Source organism: Leuciscus leuciscus (genome assembly GCF_965113295.1).
Source record: "Leuciscus leuciscus genome assembly, chromosome: 1".
NCBI lineage: Eukaryota > Metazoa > Chordata > Actinopteri > Cypriniformes > Leuciscidae > Leuciscus > Leuciscus leuciscus.
In genome coordinates, this window is record NC_138725.1 from 20,254,086 (window position 1) to 20,276,127 (window position 22,042).

General features: G+C 36.5%; 2 protein-coding genes across 3 annotated transcripts in view; both read right to left on the minus strand.

Moving 5' to 3' along the window:
* The window catches only part of LOC309501752 (uncharacterized protein), a 183,773-nt gene that overhangs the window by 133,542 nt on the left and 28,189 nt on the right, over positions 1–22,042 (minus strand). The window lies entirely within an intron of this gene.
* Positions 12,341–15,724, minus strand: LOC309509537 (uncharacterized protein). Of its 2 annotated transcripts, none has more exons than XM_082184309.1 (3): positions 15,502–15,724; positions 15,366–15,413; positions 12,341–14,169 (listed from the first exon to the last, which is right to left on the minus strand). In XM_082184309.1, exons 1-3 carry the CDS (start codon positions 15,545–15,547, stop codon positions 13,646–13,648), a joined length of 618 nt encoding a protein of 205 aa, XP_082040435.1. In that variant the 5' UTR covers positions 15,548–15,724; the 3' UTR covers positions 12,341–13,645. The 2 variants fall into 2 exon arrangements, with proteins under 2 accessions (XP_082040435.1, XP_082040434.1); XM_082184308.1 differs by having other exon boundaries at positions 12,341–14,175.

Here is a 22,042-nt window from a genome sequence, read left to right on the forward strand (position 1 = left end):
ATATATATATATATATATATATATATATATATATATATATATATATGTATATATGTATATATATATATATATATATATATATATATATATATATATATATATATATATATGTATATATATATATATATATATATATATATATATATTGTATGTTTGGTTAGGATTAGTGTTGTAGAGTGCGTGTGTATTACACGCAATAAAGTGTGTATCATATGCATGTAAAAAACTAATTTTCGCTTAAAAATTGCACGATAAACACAATGCGTGTTATAGAGATGCATTTTCATGAGATCAGGCAGGTCATGCACAAGTATATAACATGTTCACATGCGTACTTATGATCACGTGTTCACATGTTCATGAGTATTACGTGTTCGCCGGGGTTTTTTTTGACAAAGCGACATCAACTACTGGCCTGGCTTGCATAATACAGCCCTTATAGTGTTTATAGGGTTTGTTTGTAAACAATGTTGTAGATGTATTTAACAATATTTTACATTTTGCACGCAGTTGTGTAGTGTATTGCTTTAGTTTGAAAATTACTTACATTATCTTTTTAACTGTTAAATTCTCATTAATTTCTCTTTTATTATGCTTAGATGAGGTTAAATCTTGGCATGCTCAAAAATTTTTGTCTTTAAATGAAGACAAAACTGAGGTGATAGTTTTCGCCCCACTGCTCATTTTAAGACCCCCAGCATCGATTTGAGGAGCTTATCTGCATTCAGATCTACACACGTGCGGAATTGGGGTGTGCTTTTAGATGAGCCTTTACAATTTGACAAACAAATATCTTCGGTAATTGGATCTAGTTTCTATCAACTCCGTCTTTTGTCTAAAATTAAACACTTCCTAACTGACAAAACACTAGAGATGGCTGTTCATGCTTTTATTACTTCCCATTTAGACTACAGCAACTCATTGTATTGCGGTATTTCCAAGTCACAAATCGCTCGCCTTCAACTGGTCCAAAATGCTGCAGCAAGATTTATCACAAAAGTCGTAAATATGATCACATGATGATAATGATGATACATTTTATTTATATTGCGCTTTTCTCCAACCCAAAGCGCTACAAAAAAGTCAGAGGAGTAAGTCAGAGGAATGCTTATTTCTTCCTTTGGTTTCAGTTTTGAACATGTTGCAGTTCTTTTAAAAAAGGTATACATTTTAATACAATTATAAAATGATATAACATGATTTATGATTTGATACTGTATATTAGCAGCAATTACACATTTTTAACTTTAGCAACAAAGTGGAGACCCTCTTTTCTGTAATGAAAGACCAATCTTATGGGTTGTGGTCTCTCAGACATTGGCAGTAATAAAAAGTAAACATTGTTTCCCTTAGGGCTTAAATTAACCTGATTTTTTTTTTTATGTTTTACATCATTACATTTTTCCCCTGACTGACAGGTGATGCTTGTAACCCTATCATAATCTGTTAACCAACAAGATTATAATGTTACATTCTAATTAAATTAAATTAGAATGTATGTATTTCTCAATACTTATAACTTTTTCCAAAGCTCTTCACTCCGTTGTCTTGTAAGGATGGATTTTTACTAAGACTGAATTCAAGAATTCGAACCTGCAATAAAACAATAAAACTCACTAATCTGAAGAAGAGATCTATGGGACAGAGAGCACAACACAACCTCTCCAATCTCATCTCTTCCCCCCCATGCTGAGTTCCTGACCCCTCACACTATCTTCTCCCCTCCAGGTCTCATTCAGGCATGCAAAACACACAAACCTACTGTCTCCAGTTGTTTTATGAGAGGTCAAAATAAATAGTTCTGGTGCGAATGGTAAAGAAGTTTCATTCCCGCAGCAGCAGAACAGTTAGAAAAAAGAAAACAATGCCTGTTCTTCTGATGTGGGAAGATGCCCCAATAAAGATTATAGATAACCATTTGTGTTTATCCCCCAAACTCAGGCGTGACCACTTGAGCACGAGAAAGGGTCCATCAAAAGCTGAATGGGCCGGTGATTGGAGCTTACAGTCTTAACCAACTTTCAGCTTCACTGCAGTTAATTTCAGATTCAAAACGCATTAAAACTACCAAAACACATCATTCATGTCTCAAATTATGTCATTTTTTCAGAACACTAGTAAAGGTTTCACGCAACAAACACAATTAAATATACAAAACAAAAAACTACAGGCAGCAATATGCACTACTTTCTGCTGTTCAGAATTCAATGCAGTTTATGTTACATGGTTCATGTTTATATTCATGTACAAAATGATTTCCTTTTGTATAGATGGTGAAGAAAATGAAAGACTAAGACTTGTGTGCGTGTTTAGTTAAATCTTAATTATTATTATTTATTTATTTATTTATTTATTTTTTGAATATATTTCAGTGTGGTATAGAAATATTGCAAATTTCAGTCTTATTAATTTTTGTGTTGTAAGGTTTTGAACTTAGATATAATAGTCTTGGAAATAATATGTAATCATGTGCAAATTGGCCTGTATAATAAATCAAGTTCTGTTGGTCTTTGTGTTTAAGTGAGAAATGAATTCATGTCAATTGAAATATCTCAGTTTAGCAGCAGATTGATCTTGTGATCACTGCGTGTAGAGTTTTGAGAAGGTGTTCAATGTTGTATTATCATCAGTTTTGAACTTATATTTAACAGTTTTGAATAGACTGTATAGAAATGGGCTCTGAGTTTTGGCAGTGATTGTGTCTTAGTGACATATGTAGTTTGGAAGATGTAGTCACTGAATGCATTAATACAACATTGAATGACACAGACATTTGCAACACTTCTACAGTAATACCGTATTAAAATATATTCAGAATCTAAAAAATTAAATACTATCAAAACAATTAGATGTACACAGTAAATTCCACAGTGTTAAATCAACACTGCTCAGAGCAAATATGGTCCCACTCTACAGAGTGTTAAAGTAACACTAAAGCGGTGTTAAAGTTAATGAGATAATTAAGTGATTAATTTAGTGATGATTGAACATTATTGAAGACACCTGATGTTAACAAGCAGAATCACTGAAGGAGAAAAGCACAAATTGTAAGCCACCGTTATGGTGATGGGTGTTTGCTTTAGTTGGGCTCTTGACCCTTATATGTTTACTTTAGAGTTAGTTTGGCTGTTGTATCTGAGTTATAACTGCCAGATGAACAAAGAAAAAAAAAGTGATCTGATGGTGTTGGTTATATTATGAAATTCATCATTTGAACTTGATCACTGAACTCATTATGATCCTTATTTCTGACTTCGATTTATGTTGTTGGTTACAAAATAACTGTGAATCTGCATAAATATCCAGAATTTTTTATATAATATAAAGGATTTCTTAAAAGTTGTTTAAAACAAAAAAATCTTTCCTTTAGGCACACACAGACGTCAAGATTCAGTCTATGCATCTCAACAATGGTGACGAGCAGAATATTCAATTAGGGAAAGTAAATTAAATAGACAATTCAGATCATAATTTATTCATACCGCAATGCATGATGGGAGCCATTAATGAGTTGTGATTGGTGGCAGCCACTGCAACATGCTTTATTATTGTCACCATTGTTGAGATTCACAGGCTGATTATTGATGTCTGTGTTTCTAAATAAATTAATTTGAAAGTGTTTTGATCAGAACAATGTTTATGAAATATTTTGGATTATAAGTAAAGTATTGATAATCATATGCTGTTAAAATCACAAAGCTGCTGGTAACAAGATAAACCAAACTATTTCAATAAGTTTCATTTTTCAGATCACAGCATGATTATGTCAAAACATAACCAACACTATCAGATCACACTTTTACTTTGTTCATTTGACTGTTATACATCAATAACAGCAGACAAACAACAGTAAAATTTAAAGTAAACATATAAGGGTCAAGAGCCCAACTAAAGCAAACACCCATCACCATAATGGTAACTTACAATTTATGATTTTCTCCTTCAGTGATTCTGCTTGTTAACATCAGGTGTCTTCAATAATGCTCAATCATCACTAAATTAATCACTTAATTATCTCATTAACTTTAACACCGCTTTAGTGTTACTTTAACACTCTGTAGAGTGGGACCATATTTGCTCTGAGCAGTGTTGATTTAACACTGTGGAATTTACTGTGTAGCTGAATACATACACAGGTATTACAGGTTTTCTCGATTGTTTACACACAATTTCTGGTACTTGAGACACAATGACCACAACATGTAACATAAACAATACGCATTAACATAACATTATGCAAACTGCATAAACAATCGAGAAAAACTGTAATATGGCCACTGCACACATGAATCTGTAGACCTAGATATTTATAGCGTAATAACTATTAACTGTAAATGCTTAGAGTAGCCTGATAATTTGTGTGTGCACACACATTTCAAACCTCCTTTCAACATTCTCTAGCCTACTTTACTGTGGTTACTAATTTTAAGCTAAATTATATATATATATAATATAATAATAAAAAAAAGACATAATTTTAGTTCAAAAGCCTGTGTTTAAGCAATCGAGAAAAACTGTAAAATATATTGTAAACACATTTACACAAACAAATGTAGATCACTGCCTCTCTAGGATTGTCCACACCATCATAATATGGGGATCCTATGCCTGAGTGGCTCTCTTTTGGGTTTATTTAGCTGTTTGACACACATCACAATTAAGGAAAAAAGAGAGAAGACTGAATATTAGTCAAATATTACATAAATCTATAAAAATTAAATTGTTTATTTTTTCATCAGTGATTATTGACTAATTAATATGTCAGGAGTTCTCAACTCTGGTCCTCGAAGTGCACTGTCTTGCAGTTTATGTCCAGACCTGATCAATCTCACTTGCTCTTTTAACTAAAAGAGCTTGATTAGCTTGTTCAGGTGTGCTGGACCAGGGTTGGTGCTAAAGTCTGCAGGACAGTGGTCCTCAAGGGCCAGAGCTGAGATCCACTGCAAAATGTTCTGAACATGACTAGATGGATCACTTACAGCAGTGGTGTCCAGTCCTGGTCATGGAGGAGTTTAGCTCCAGCCTGTCTGTAGTTTCTGTTGATCCTGAAGACCTCGATCAACTGGTTCAGGTCTGCTTAACTGGGGTTGGAGCTAAATTCTGCAATCAGGATTAGATGGCAATAAATACGGAAAAGAGAGAGGACAAACCACATTTCAAATACAGTATTTGTTCAGGGGTGAGGAACATCTCATTTAAAAAATGACAGACAATCAATGACAGTGATTCCAACAGAATACTTACACAGAGCAGGACCAATTATCTGGTTACACATATGGAAAAGGGAGAAAAAGAAACTACTTGGTTACAAACGTAACCTCAGTTCCCTGAGATGAGGGAACGAGTATTGCGTAAGGCTAGCTTACGCTATGGAAAAACCTCCTTTTCTCGAGAATATTGAAGCAAACTTTTTAAAACGCAAGCACAACTGAGTGCGAGTGCGGTCATTGGCTGTGCTGCGGCAACTGCATGAACTATGGCGAGGCGGCTTTGACGCGAGAACCAATCAGAACGCGTGGCACCCTGGCGCGTCAGAGCCCGCCAGTATGGGCGTGATCAGACGTTATATATTGGCGTGTCTCGTCTAGGCGCTCTAGGTTTAAACGACTGAAGCGATCCTCTGATCTCAGCACAGTAGCACGGTGGATTACGCAATACTCGTTCTCTCATCTCAGGGAACTGAGGTTACGTTAGTAACCATGAATGAATGAGGGTCTACATTTTGTGCAGCGCACCAGCCAGCAAACACTGCCCATTTCTGAGCATACAGGCGCCTCGTTGAGGGCGCTCTCGCTTCCGAAATGGTTTTCAGCACCTTATCCGGGAGATACCCGGGTACCCGTTGAGGGGCCATGCGTGGAGGGCCCATAAATCGGGATGGGGTTTCGAAACCGTCCCATTTGCCTGTGTGAGGAGGTCGTTCCTTAGAGGAATCGGCCACGGGGCTGTTTCCGTCAGCTGTAACAGCTCTGGGTACCAGCACTGGGTTCTCCAGAGGGGGGCTATTAACCTGTTAACCCTCACCAGTGCGTCGGCGCACTGAAGCGTTTTTTTATTTATTTAGTTCAAAGTTACTATCAGATTAAATGTTTTACCTTGACAAACTATACATCATTAAAAAGATATAAGACTCAAGTTTCAGTATTTGACAACTATTGTATTCTGAGAAACTTATAGTGACAGTTATGTCTTATTTTGTGTCAGGAGTTATGAAATGGAAAAATGCGTTGATACCTTTAATGTGAATTATGAGCGTCAGCTGGTCCATTCAGAAAAAAAAACTCCGTGCTGTTGTCATGACAGCGATTCACAAAACAACGTCCCTCAGGGCTTTTAGCTAAAAAATGTGCAGACTTGGAGAAATATTGATATTCTCATAGATTCACATCATATTTCTATAGACAGGAATAATATTTATTGAATTTATACCCAAATGCGTCGATGTAATCATTATGAGCGCTTCTTACTGAGATGTGCTGTGTTTTCAATTCATACCTATAGCCTGAGGGCGCTATATGCACAAAAATACTCCATATATGGAACATGAAGAAGAGACATAATCATGTGACCTTCAAGGACGTCACTGATAGCAGCTACACACAAAGCTAACACAGAGATCGCTTTAATATGCAGATATAGACGTTTTGAAGACAATAAACATGATTGCAAATGATATTTGATATTTGAGTGTTCTTCAAGCAATGCCAGGTATTTTTATAATAATAGATTATATTTATAATGTAATGCTAATCGATATAGACTTTATCATCGTGCATACTATAAATAATATATTTTCTTTCAGATTTTTTTTTATCTGAAGCCAAATTAGATCACAGAAGATTATTTAAAACAATCGACTTGCGTTATAAAATAAGTTTGAAGCACAAACATAGTTTTAATCTCATAAATGGTCGTGTATTGATGGTGTGCTAAGCTAACATGCTAGCTAGCTCAGGTGCACCTGTCACCTAGAAGTTATTCTTTTATGGGTTTTTTTTCTAAATAGTAATGCTTTTCTGAAATGTTTTAGTGCATTTGATACAGTTTCAAATATAAGTGAGAACTTTGATAAAATGAATTAGGGATTGAAACCCTATGAATAGCCTGTGAATAGCCAGTCGTTAGTAACTATAATGCAGACAAAAGATATGCATATTTAGATCCATAACCAGGCTGGAGAGGTGTGTGAATGTGCACTGGGGAGACTGAGACTGAATGGGGCTCGTTTGCACCACAAAACAATAGAGACAATAGACTGGATAGATGACTTAGATGATGACTAAACATCAGTAGCATTTTTAGAGTCTAATCAAAATAAAGTAATTTGACATGATCTTGAAAAACATTTAACCAAATACAGAGTTTTAGACTTATCATTTTCAGATTTTAAATATAACATGGTCACACATATGTCTTTAGCTGCAGTGCATTTCTAGATTGCTCCAGGGCCCACTTCAATTTTATTTTCATGAATATGTTTAATAAAAATAAATTTCTAATAACTTTACAAAACTTTGAAGCTATTTAAAAAAAAATTTTTTCATTATGACAATAATTAATTCTACATTTACAATAAACTACCAGGTGTCAGCTTTCAAATGAGATCATACTTGTGCTTTTAGTGCAAAGGGTTCATGAACTGTATCTGTTTCAGTTTGGGTATGTCATTTCTGGGGATTTTTCAAAAGTGGCGTTGCAGCTTAACAGGTTAACAGCACTGTACATCTGCACTCCCTGATCCTTTCGATGACCTGTGGTAGCATCGTGACAGGAGGCAATGCGTACAGAGGGCGGCTCGGCCAGTCGTGGGTGAGCGCATCCCTGTTCTTTGTAAAAAATATTTGGCAGTGAGCGTTGTCTTCTGAGGCGAAGAGGTAAACCTCCGCCCTGCTGAAGACATCCCACAGCAGCTGAGCCATTTGTGGGTGAAGAGACCATTCTCCTGGGAGAAGATTGCGTCTGGATAGCATTTCCGCACCCTAGTTCAGAACGCCTGGTACATGCGCCGCCCTCAGCGAGCACAGGTTGAGCTGGGACCAGAGAAAGAGATTCTCGGCCATGCTGTGCAGGCTGTCTGACCTGAGACCACCCTGGCGCTTTATGTAGGACACCACTGCCCTGTTGTCCGTCCGGACCAGGACTTGGAGGTCTTTTAAGTATAGGAGAAAGGCTTTTAAGGCTAAGGCTACCGCCTTCATCTCTAGACAGTTTATGTGTAGGCGTTTCCCCGGGTCTGACCACAGACCAGAGACGGGCCTATCCTTGTAAAGGGCCCCCCAGCCTAAGCTGGAGGCATTTGTCGAGATTGGGTGTGATCTCGAGGAGAAAAACAATCTCACGCCAGACCAATACCATTCGGTCGCTTTCCAGGGAGTCAGGGCTTTGATGCAGCCGTGACTCGCTCTGATTTGTAATTGACCAGATCGCCACACGTGAGCTGGGACCCGTGGTTTTAGCCAGTGCTGGAGAGGACGCATTCGCTGCAGTCCTAGTTGGAGTACCGGTGAAGCCGAAGCCTTGAGACCCAGCATCTTATGGAATTTCTTGAGGGGAAGGCGAGTGCCTCTGTGAGCTCTCATGCGCACCGAGTCTATTTGAGCACTGAATGAGCACTGTGCCGCTGTTCGTAACTGTAAATGCCCACTCAGAAGGTGATAATGTGAAAGTGACGTGTATTAATGTGGGTTTGGAAAGTAGAACAGTATTTAAATGACGATGTTAAAGTTTTCGTCTGAGAAAGAATGTGAACGCAGTGCTAAAGAAAGTGAAAAGAACGTGCGAGTAAATGAGGGAGAAAAGAAAGTTAAAGGAAAGTTGATAGATGGAAGTTGTAAGAAGATTGAAGGTTAAAAGAAGGTTGAAAGATTTAAGTCTTAAGGGAATCATTTTGAAGGAAAGATCTATAATAATATTCCTTTTTTTTATAAGTACTGTATTTTATTTTATTTTTCTAAACTGTTTTAATTATTCTTATTTCTTTTTATTATTTTAATTTCTTCTATGTAAAGCACTTTGAATTGCCATTGTGTATGAAATGTGCTATATAAATAAACTTGCCTTGCCTTGCCTTGCCTATTTCTATACCCAGAAAGGAGATATTCCGACTGGGGGATAGTGTGACTGCACCGCGTTTTAAAAAGTTTGCTTCAATATTCTCGAGAAAATGAGGTTTTCCCATAGCGTAAGCTAGCCTCTCAAAAGGAATCAAAAATGTATATTTCAGTCAAATATTTACAGTATCTGTATGGACAAACGTTCTGATGAAATTTGTACATGCAAAAGAAATTATTACATTAATGATATTAAATGAATACATAGTATTTCATGGCCTAAATGTTTTACTTGCATTATAACTTGAATTAAGTTAATTAAATATTACAGATGGTTGATTTCATTTCAGTTATCAATTAAAATTAGAATTGTAAAACCTGTTATTTTTAGGTCACATTAACATGATAGTTATGACCCCATGTAACGTTATGTAAGTTAACTTAAATAACGTTAGCCTAATGTTAACTGATTTGCTGTCTGTCAGCGTGCAGTGTTTATCGGTGTCTATCAATTATGAACGGAAGTATTCTGATTAATTATTTTGTCATTTTGCCTCCACGTCCCCCCGATTGCTCGCGAGCTTCTCCTCCTGTCCATGCGGTAATCTCTCTACTGTGCGACAGAGAGTCACGTGGTTATGACGCAATCGTTAGCCTATTTTTACAAAAATTCCTTCTACGGGGCCATAACGTAAGATACAAGGTAATGGAGCCTTTTATACATTTTCGTGTTTAGAAATAAATAATGGACAAATGGAGTCTTTAAACGCCTCAGATGTAAAGTTATTCGCTGTCAAAGTGACGCCTGGGAGTCAATGGAATGCTAACAGCAGGTGATGGTCCGCTAATCAATGGCGGCGCCCGGGGAAGCTTCAATATTTTATAAAAAACAGTGCCCCCCCTGGGACGCGCGTCCAAGTCACACCGGAAATACAAAATAAAAGTAAAAAAAAAACTGTCAATTTCAAAATAAACACCCTGTGCAGACTCCCAAACGTATTGCACGCAATTACACCGGACAAAACATAAACATTTAGCCAACTTATCCATGGTACTAGAAACCCCAAAATCAGAAAAACACGTCGGACAGGCAAATCACGTGGTGAGCCTCAGTGATTGTGATATTCACTGCTCCGCTTCTGATATGCTCCCGGTGTGAGTTGGCACCGCGTGGAGGACAGAATAAAACCTTGTCGCAGCCGTAATGCGCCACAGGCGTGTGGAGTGTAAATGAGGGGTAATTGTTCGCACTGTATTGTCTGTATTTGTTCTGTGATTTAAAAATAAATAAAATAAAACAATTGAAAGAAAGAAATGCTTAATATGTTCTTTAAGGTTCTGTTACTGTATTAAAACTAAGATAAAGGAATCAAATCTCCAGTGGTTTAAAGTGATATGATGAATGGACTTATACTGTTATTCCACATTAACTGGACATATAGCCTACCTCTCTTCCACATTTCAGAAATGTAAATTACTCTAACTTTTTATTTTCAAGATTGACACTGGAAAATCGTAACTCAATAGAATTGGGAAGCTTTTGTTGTCTATTTTCAAGTAAAATTAAAATATATAATATAATGTTATTATATTAAAAAAAATATTATTATTCATAATGTGAAAATATGGACATATGGTCCTTCGTCTCAAGTCTTTATTTAGAATAGATAAAAATGTGCGATTAATTGCGAGTTAACTATGACATTAATGCGATTAATCACGATTAAATATTTTAATCGTTTGACAGCACTAGTATTAAAAGTGCTGTGATTTATTGAGGTCTAATAGTCTAATGGTGTTTAAACTACTGTAATGTACTGGTCTGTCTGACTTAACCAGTCTGTCTGGGAACAGCTGCTACAAGCAAACAAACCCTTTGGGGCCCCATGTGGGCTTTCTGTGGGCAAGCCCACAGTGGGTTGCCCACAGTAAATCCTAATGGGGGCCCAAATGGGCTAACCCACTAGGGGCCCGTGTGGGTTTTCTTTGGGCAAGCCCACTGTGGGCTTGCCCACAGAAAGCCCACATGGGGCCTCAAAGGGTTTGCCCTTGCCCACACTGTCCCACAGAAAACCCACACTTACCCACTGTGGGCCCACACTGGCTTGTTTGCTGGGGTGTTATACAATACAGATCATTTCAAAGCAGCTTTACGGAGATAACGGGAAAATAATGCAACGATGTTTGTTTTATCTGTCCAGCAGATCTAGAAGAAAATAGTATCATTTTTCTGCTGAAGTCAGTTCAGTTTTAATTCAGTTCCAGTGTAAAGATCATCAAGTAATTATTAAATTAGTTAATTTCATCTCTAAAGTAGCTCTGCAGAAAAACAGTGATATATTAGGGAGATATATTATTTTAAAGAAAGGGTTAAAGGTGTAAGGAAACCATATTTGCCCGTTACCATATTTGGAACATCCGCTCTCAAAGCAATAATGACAGGTTATAATGTCGGTACTACCATATCAATTCGAGCCCGAATCAGATCCGGATAAAGCAGAAGACTACGGGGGTGAGAACACTATGTAAACATAAAACCATGTCTGCATTTGTGATCGTAGAAATGACAAGCAAGCGCTACCGCTCAAAACTCGCGTTTGAATAGTCAGTAGCAAATTCTTAAAATATGAAAACATACTTGCAGGCTGTGTGAGTCAGAATAAGCGCCAGACTGTATTTAGGATCAGCCTTTGTGCACAGATGGCTGCATTGAATGTGCGGAAAAAAGCCTGAATATCTCTATTAGCTGAAAAGTACTTGTCATTGCAGGGCGCAAAAAAAAAACTACATTTAAGGTTACAATAAAAACTTAATTGTAATGTAATACATATTTAATTCATTAAAATTATATTTTTTATTTTACCATCATTCATTAAAAAGCATCATACACTCTTAAAAATAAAGGTTCTTTAATGCCATCTATGGTTCCATGAAGCACCCTTAACATCCATGGAACCTTTCCATTATGTTCTTTGCACTAATAAAAAAAATAATAATAAAAAAAAACTGTTCATCAAAAGGTTCTTTGAGGAACCCAGAGTGGTTCTTCTATGGCATTGCTGCAAACCCCCCCCTTTAGAACCTTTATTTTTAAGATTGTATCATTATAATTAGGGACACAGAAGTTGACACAACACTTGATATTTTATTTTAATTAAACAACACAATATTTATAAATAAATGATTAATTTTGTCTTTATTCATTAAAATGCATAATATCAGCATCATATATATATATATATATATATATATATATATATATATATATATATATATATATATATATAAATATAAATATAAATAAATGCATACATTATAATAGTCATTACAATTTAAATCTTATCATAAAACCTGACAGCCACAGAAAGAAAACATTACTTTCTTTAGACAAAATACAATATCACTCAATTTTACTATTACATACTTTGGTAATGCCGTAAATGACTCCCTTCTCTGCCTTCCCTTATAAAATAGCCTTTTTATCATAGTAAAATCTACACATTGTTCCCAATAAAAGTATTGTTTAGTGTAAAACATGTTGAAGATTAGTGAGCAGGCTGTTGATTCATTAAATGATGAGGTGTTTCCTCACAAAAGCGCTTTATTCGGTGTAGTGAAGCCTCTTCTCCACTGACATCTGTTACATGTGGATGTTTTTGTGATTTATTTCTTCTGTGTAATGATTTGTCTATTCTCTAGGGGGCGACAGTGTTCTTGTTTGTGTCTTTGTCAAGTTAGGAACTGATTGCCTGCACCTGTGGATCGTGTAGGTTTGGGATAAGAAGTCTAAGCGGCCAAATCTGTTCGGCGGGCGGTTCTGTGTGCTCTCTTGTTGTTTGTGTTTACCCCGATTCATTTTCCTTCAACAATAGTTTATATTCTTTATGTAATAAGTGCCCTATTGAACGAGCTGTGCTGTGAAGCCCTCAATTGTGTGTTACGGCTGCGGTCGTAACAACATCCATTCATTAAAAACGGCCTCTGCTCTCCTTCCCTGCGTACCAGCCAAGTCAAGCCAAGCCATGTTCAAGTTTAGTTCTTTAACTTGACATTTTGTTAAAGTTCTTTTCATGTCAATAAAACGGCACTTGGGTTCTTCAAACTTGCCATCAGTGAACAGACTTACATATTTTAACTTAAAACCGTCCTTCGGATGAGACGTAAAACCGAGGTCCTGACTCTCTGTGGTCATTAAAAATTTGGCCAAATTTGCCCAGTGACCTCTGTCCATCATGGCCTCCTAATCATCCTCATATACTGATTGGCTTCATCACTGTCTCCTCTCCACCAGTAAGCTGGTGTGTGGTGGGCGTTCTGGCGCAATATGGCTGCCGTCGCATCATCCAAGTGGATGCTTCACATTGGTGGTGGTTGAGGAGTATGCATACCCATCTATGTAAAGCGCTTTGAGTGCCGAGAAAAGCGCTATATAAATGTAATGAATTATTATTATTATGATTAAAAGCTTGGAATGACAGCACTGAAGAGAAAAGCAGTGAGAAAACCCATGCATAACCACTGGTTTCAGTTTAAAAAAAAATAGTTTATTTATTTATTTATGTTTTGTCTTGTTACGATGTAATCAAATGTTACGACTACATGACTGAACATGAAACGGACGCTTCTGAACCCAGAGCAGATACACTCATTTTTGGGCCAATTGTGAATCCAGTTCCCAGGAATTTGACCTCCACCCCGTCCAAACCAGCAGATGCACCCGTGTCAAATCCAAGTCCCACTTTCACAGCAGCTGGACCGGCTTTAGCTGATGCACCGAAGACTTCAGCTTTAGCCATTGCTCCAACTTTACCCAGACCGACTTCAGCATTTACACCGGCGTTAGGGCCTCTGGCTTCTGCCTCAAATACACTGTATTCTGCACGAGCTCGTCCATATCCTGCTTCTGCTTTGTATCCGTACTTGGGAATTCTCTTCCCTGTATATGATCCTTGTCCAGCATAAATGCCTTTTGCTGTGGCATCTGCTTCTCTGTCATATGTGTCAATCATGTCTAGGACACCGCTTACACTTGATGTATTTTGTGCTCTTGACTCTTTTATAGTAATCTCATCGACTTCACCCCTGGTCTGCCGCTGTTTGGTAGAAGGTATATCAGAATCTAAATCTGCAAATGAAACAGATGAGCTTTAACGCAGGACAAATAGACACATGTAAAAACAAAAACAAAACAAAAACAAGCTCCTATGTAAATGTACACCATTTTGCCCTGAACATTAGAACATTGTACATTAGAACAAGTTGTTTTTTACGGAGCCCGGGACGTCACCTGTGGGAGAATTTTTTTGCAGTCCGTCCCCTCACGAATTCTCAAACTGTTCCCTCGGTTAAACAAATCGTGCCTACGGATTAATAAACCGTCCCCACAAGATCCTAATCCGCATTCTCAGATTTGTAAACCATGCCTTCCGTTTTTGCAATTTGTACCCATAAATTTATAAACCTATATTTAAACTAAAAGGCTTTCGCAATCCATTCGCCCAGGTTTGTCCTCACGGATTTGTGGCCCACCCTCAGTCTGTGCCGGCGGATTCAACCAGGCCACTGTTTAGGTGCGGGATGCATTGTTTTGGGTTTAAACTTTATTTTTCTAAATGAATGATTTCCTGAATAAAAAATAAATTTAAAAAACGACATTTACTTGCATCTTTTAAAGTCTTGCATCTTTTTTTTTTTTAGCTCAGTATAATAGAATAAGCAAAAAAGACTTCACATAGGCCTATGAAAATGAATTATTTTATGATACACATATTACTGTCTTAAGTGAACTCGTTTATAGTTATAAACACAAATAACAATATTAATAATCAACATTATTATTATTAGGCTACATATTTAGAAGACGCTTTTATCCAAAAAAGAACAAAGCAATTCGTTAAATGTCAAGTTAGACAATAATAATACAGGGCTAAGATTATCACAAATAAACAAAAGATTTTGACGCATATCCAAGTGTTTGTGCGGAGTGTGACAATTACTAATAAACTGTTGTAAAAAACAATAAACAATTCTTTTTTTAATCTTAATATACCGTATGAAGAGTTCAGATGCAAAAGCCTCTAAGTGCCATCTGAAATTTTCTTCTAGAATGATCATTTTTATCTAGCTTGTATATTTAAGTTCAGTCATTTCACTTTAATGGCAATGAAAATTACCTATTAATTGCCATTTAAGTGAAATTGCTGAACTTAAATATACGAGCTTGATAAAAATGATCATTCTAAAATTTCAGATGGCACTTAGAGGCTTTTGCATCTGAACTCTTCATATATAGAACAACTATTGCAATACACTTACCATTTCCACTATGTTCATGTTTGTTAGTGGGCACGTCACAGTCTTCATCTGCAAATAAAACAAATGAACTTTAATGCAGTGCAAACAGACACACATATTTAGAAAAACCACAAGCGTTATATTCAAATGCACTTACCACTTTCATCGTGTCTCTGGTGGCTTACTTGTAGTTTTGCAGACATTTTAGTGAGTTGCAGGTTCTCAATTTCAGTCTCTTTGGTGGAGCGTTGTTGTGTCTCGGTCAGTAACGCTGCTCCATATTTATATAATTATGGGTAGGGCAACTGAAAGTGAATGTCAAAAGTTAGAGGTCCTACAGTAGGGTTAATGGAATAGACTCACTTTTTGGAAGCTTTATTTTTAGTGTGAGTTTGCAGAAGTCACATGCTCTTCCTTGAAATAGGATTTCCTGCAAAATCTTGAAAGGGCCAGTTCATCTCGAAACTTCAGCTTTGCTTATATTTGATTATTGGATGTTTAGTCTCTCTGCGTCACTAGGTGATTTCTGTAATGTTACCAGTAAACTGCAGTTTTAATCAGTCATTGAAATTTTATTGGATGAGAAGTTGCAACATTTGCAGTTAATTACCATTTTGATTCTATGGTATGCGAACATCCATCCATCATCCACTTTTATTTTATTATTATTATGGTGGTTATCGGTATATTACAAATAAAGCAGATTTGAATACTTTAGCGAAATTGAATGATAACTTTTATTGGTTAATGAAATTTCAGGGTTGTCCCCATGAAAACTAAAAGGTTACTACTGTATTGTTTATGGTACAGTACTGGGAACCACAGCAGATGTTTTTTTTTTACCACACATTTAAGTGTTTTTTTTTTTGTTTTTTTTGCTGTAAATTTAAGTCCAAAGTTAGGTTGCTACCGTATTTTTTAATGGTAAAATACTGGCAACCAAGCGGACTTTTTTTTTCACCATATATATCACCTTTTTTTTAACATTGTGTTTGCCTGTAAATGTAAGTCCTGTAAAACATAAAACGTTGCCAACCACAGCTGCCATTTTTTTTACCGTAAATTTCACAGGTTTTTCTTAACAGTGTAGAAATAATAAATAAAATAAAAATATGTTTTTATTTATTTATTTATATTTATTGACATTTGTTTGAACATTAAAACAATAAAATAAAATAAATGAATGAATGAATATAAATAATAATAATAATAATAAACACATTACAGAACATCTAGAACATAAAATAAAATATTTTGATACATCACTCACAGCATTTCGTAACGTTGGTCCGTGCCAGTTTGCGAACGTGCCTATTTCATCCTCATCTGACATTTCCATAACATTTCCATTCACCCATGCATTGCCTTTTATCATCAGACCTGACACCTTGCAACTCAGACAATAGAAATTTTCAACTAATATATAAACCCATATTGGATTTAAAAGAAGATGTGGTTATTCCTTAAAAACATCCCTAATTAAATGTGAAAATGGATTTTATGCAGAAATCATGTTTTGTTTTGCAGATTGGCATGGTTTTAGTGCAAATAAAAGAGTAAAAAAAATAGATTTGAATTTAAAAAAGTCTACTGTCTATTCAATGTCAACTGTTTTCTATAAATATGTTTGAATTGGCTAACATTCATTCAGCTAATTCGTGTCCTGTTTAAAATGTGCAATGTTCAAATGCAAAGACAGCACGTCACAAATAGAAAAACCCCTTTTCCCTGTGGGATTTAGTATCATATTTGATGATACTACATTTTAATTATTAAAATAATTTAATAATTAATTTTAAAAGTTGTCTCTTATCCAATTCTCAGTGCCATTTGAGTTCAGTTTAGAATCAACAGGAGGATGCAGAACTAAAATACAGTACAAATAGTTGGACGAACAGTGGCACAGTGCTCATTCAGTAAATGCATAGCTAAACAGAAGTGTTTTGAGTCTGCATTTGAAAGTGACCACTGTAGGAGCACATCTGATCTCTTCTGGAAGCTGGTTCCAGCATAATAGCTAAAAGCAGACTCGCCGTGCTTAGAGTGAACCCTTGGTATTTCTAGCTGATATGAGCCTAATGATCTGAGTGATCTGTTGGGTTTATATTCAGTGAGCATATCTGCAATATATTGAGGTCCTAGGCCATTGAATGATTTATATAATAATACTTTAAAATCAATCCTAAATGTAACTGGGAGCCAGTGTAAAGACCTGAGAACTGGTGTGATATGTTCATATGTTCTGGTTCTGCTCAGAATCCTGGCGGCAGCGTTCTGTATGAGCTGCAACTGTCTTATGGTCTTTTTGGGAAGGCCAGTGAGGAGTCCATTACAATAATCCACCCTGCTGGTGATGAAAGCATGCACAAGTTTCTCTAAGTCTTGTCTGGAAACAAAGCATCTAATTCTTGCAATATTTTTCAGATGATAGTATGCTGATTTAGTTATTGCTTTGACATGACTACTGAAACTAAGGTCTGACTCTAGTGTCACACCAAGATTCTTGACTTGATTTTTAGTTGTTTGACCCCTAGAGTGAAGGTATGCGTTCACCTTGAGAACTTCATCTTTGTTTCCAAACGCAACGACTTCAGTTTTGTCTTTGTTTAACTGAAGAAAGTTTTGGCACATCCAACTGTTGACTTCATCGATGCATTGGCACAGGGAATCAATGGGGCTGTAATCGTTAGGCGATAGGGCTAAGTAGATCTGTGTGTCGTCTGCATATCTGGTATAAGCAATGGTAAGCAATTTGGTTCTTTCTCATTATTTGGCTCATTGGGAGCATATACAGGTTGAACAGGAGTGGCGCAAGAATTGAGCCTTGAGGGACTCCGCATGTCATGGATGTCCACTCAGACTTATGGTCTCCTATACTCACATAATAACCTCTCCCATCTAAGTATGACCTGAACCATTTTAGGACTATCCCAGAAAGCCCCAGCCAGTTTTCCAGCCTGTCAAGAAGTATGTTATGATCGACAGTGTCAAATGCAGCACTGAGGTCGAGTAGTACCAGCACTGATCATTTGCCTGAATCAGTATTTAAGCGAATATAGTTTATTATCTTTATGAGCGCTGTCTCTGTGCTGTGATGCAGTCGGAAACCAGATTGAAAATTGTCAAAGGATCCATTCAAGCTCAGGAATTTGTTCAGCTGATTGAAGACAACTTTTTCAATGATCTCGCCGAAGATTTGAGATCGGTCTATAGTTGCTTAATATGGTCTTATCCAGATTGTTCTTTTTCAGGAGGGACTTGGCAACTGCAGTTTTCAGGGAGTTTGGAAAACTCCCAGAGAGAATTGTGTCAAGGGCACAAGTTGATGTTTTAAGGGTGCTGTGCGGTTTCTTCCAGAATTGTACCACCAATTTCTTCAAAATCAGACATTTTGCGGATCTGTCTGACCTCAGTGCCATGTTGCCGTCAACGTGAGTAAAAAGGGCTGACTGGAACTGAAGTGAAAAAGAGGCGGCAGAAATGTGAGTTTGGAAAGAAGAACTGTTAATCACAGAAAAAAGGATGTGATACTGACTAGGATTGTGTTTGTGTGAAGTATGCATTTCCACCCTGAGAATATTTACGTATCTTTAACATGCTGAAATGTTCCTGTAAATATAATTCTCTTAGAAAATGTGCATTGGTCTCATTTGTTAATGCATTAGCTAACATGAACTAACAGAGAGCAATAACCTTTGTGAATATTTGTTAATAAGATATTTGTATTCATGTTAGTACACAGTGCATTAACTAATGTTAACAGATACAATTTTGGATCTTAAAAATGTCTTAGTAAACGTTGAAATTAACATTAAAGTTCATTCACTGTTAGTTCATGTTAAATAATGCTAACAAAATGAAACCTTATTGTAAAGTGTTACCATTTGTTATATTATAAAATTCATAGGAGTGTAATTAAGCTAACAAATCACTGTTAGACGCTACACTGAGTTTGAGCTGGTAAATGCGTAGATCAGAATGACTTTGACTCAAGTGAGTCGACGTAAGGACAGGTGATACTTTCATTTCCTATTAGGTGTAAGGGGGTATACAGTTTAGACCCAGAGATCCGATATGATGAAAGAAGACCAGGAGTCGTGAAGTTCAATCAAATAAGTAGAAATTTACTGAAGAATAGTTTGCAGATAAATTGGTAGAGCCAGCGTCAAAGTCTCACGAGGAGGTCGCAAGCTAACTCTACCTTATACAAAATCTTACACCAATTATAATATTTCCAAGGACATACATGACATCATCGTTGACTTCTGATTGGCTAAGAGAACATAAAATCTAAACATGAATACATTTTTAATAGATAAATGGGTATATCATCATTAATCAAAACAGTTGGTGCCCAATTCCAAGATTTACGTCCAGGGTGACCCTCCAGGGTCCGAGGAATGCGTCTTCGTGTCTATATGTCGTACATCACAGTGTTAAGAACCTGTAGAGAATATCAAACGCACACACACACACACTGACGAACAACAGTTCTCTTCAAGGTTGAAGAAGGCCTGAGCTTATTATCAGAAGAGCAGTCCACCAGAACAGGCTGATAAAACATTTCACTCCTCAGAAAGCAGGAATGATAATATCCCCCTTTACTTCTTAGAAAAATGCACATGAGGATGTAAACTTAATTAAAAACCAGGTAAAGTTACGTATTAGAAATTGACCCTTGAACTTATACAAGTCAACCAAGAAAGATATACATATATAGATGCAGATGTATGAAGGTATGTGCAACACTTGAGTCCAAATTCCTTCCCGCTGCTCTCTGTATCTCAGGAGAATTATTATCAAAAGGGCTTTGCCTGCAGACACAAATCAAGGGCATACATTGGAAAGCACCTAAAAGAAACTGGTTAAACACTCACAGAAATCATAAGTATATTTGTTTGATTCATTCAATGAATATAGAAATGATTATGATAACATGCATATACTTGTTTATTGATTATTGTTACTAAGAATAATAACGTAATCATTCAAAAGGATATATGTAAATTCAAGGGTATAACTTTGGTTTGAGAAGTGGGGGGGGACACAAAATGGGGCAACATTTTTTCGATTTGAATCCCATTTCCTGCATTTACATATTTGGGGACTATGGTGAGACAAAATAATTAATAATAATAGTTTTGAAAATAATTAAGTTGATTATAATGATACATTTTGTCAAAAAGAATAGTAGGCTACTAAACTATGAATATGTCTTACTTTTTATTGTTTAATAGGGGCCGATTGCCAAGACGTGAGAGAATCATTTTATAAAGTCAAAAATTTTCACTAGTAATGTTTTGTGTGTAAATAAAATTGAAATAAAGTGAGACTCAATTTCCACTGTAAAAACAACATAAAGACAGTACATTTTAAATAATTGTTTAATAGCATCTTTTTATGAATGAAGGCCTGTATCATTGATATATAGCTACCGATGTCTCTATGAAAATAATTTTCCCCCCAAATTTTAAACATTTATTAGGCTTCAAAAATAAAGGCTAACAACTTAATTGAAGTGAACTTTAAACAATCCTCAGTTAAACCCATGATAAATGTCATATTTACCGAGGGCCGGATTAACAATTTCCTGTACCCTGGGCAACAAGACTCAAGGTCCCCCATAGTTAGGGGTGTTCGGGGGCATGCTCCCCCAAGATCATTTGGATTTCTTTGACCTACATATGTGTAATTTAGGACTTTTGAAGGCCAAAAAATGATAAGAAATAGGCTATTTAAAACCTTGTCATTAGATTATTTGTCAATACCTGCTCTCTCCTCATCTTCATATTTCTTATTCTCTCAGTCTTCTTATCCTGGCCTATTTCTTCCCCTCCTAAAGCTGAACTTTGACTGATAGTCTTTTCATTTCCGTCTGTGTCAGTGACGAAAGTATAGGCTCAACTGATATTTATACATTTTATGAAAAATTTTCTTAGACAAGTTAATTTACTCAAGGGTACCTGAAGCCTAAGTCAGTATTGCCATTAGGAACCTTCTTGAAGCTTTGGAATTTGAAAACGTCTTTTTTTAAATGTTAAAAGTAATTTTAAATAATAGAAATTATAGGCTACGTTTAACGCAGTTGGTGGAATTGGCAGACGTTCCCTTAAGCATTGTGTGCTGAGGAAACGCGTCAAAGCATTATAAGGTATAATTATGCAGCAGCATTAATGCACAACTGATTTTGAATGAATATTTTCATGTTGTTGATATACAATGGTCACAGAATGTTAAAACTAATCTTGCTATTGATATCTTTGTTAGACTACCGACCCTGTAGAGCAGGGTTCACCAATCTCGGTCCTGGAGGGCCGCTGTCCTGCAGAGTTTAGCTCCAACCAGCTCCAACACACCTGTTTGAAAGTTTCTAGTATGCCTAATGAGACCTTGATTAGCTGGTTCAGGTGTGTTTAATTGGAGTTGGAGCTAAACTCTGCAGGACAGCGGCCCTCCAGGACCGAGATTGGTGAACCCTGCTGTAGAGCAAATGTCCTGCTAATATCGAACCTAAAACTTACCTTTTCCGCACTCAACTAGCGGGAGTGCATTTTTATTTAACTCATTTAAGACTGTTCTTGTGAGGATACGCGGCAAAACGGGCATTTTGGCATAAATGTGTGTGTTATATTGTTCGATTCTGGCGCGCTGTCTGTGCGTCGTGTGCGTGTATGTGCGTCAGGAGCGCTCCCTGCTCG

Bases quoted from the DNA above. Each gene is read 5' to 3' on its own strand.
- LOC309509537 (XM_082184308.1), bottom strand. From the start codon at position 15,547: ATGTCTGCAAAACTACAAGTAAGCCACCAGAGACACGATGAAAGTG. The intron at 15,414-15,501 runs GTAAGTGCATTT...TTTTATTTGCAG, and splicing joins CCAGAGACACGATGAAAGTG to ATGAAGACTGTGACGTGCCC. The intron at 14,176-15,365 runs GTAAGTGTATTG...TTTCATTTGCAG, and splicing joins ACATGAACATAGTGGAAATG to ATTTAGATTCTGATATACCT.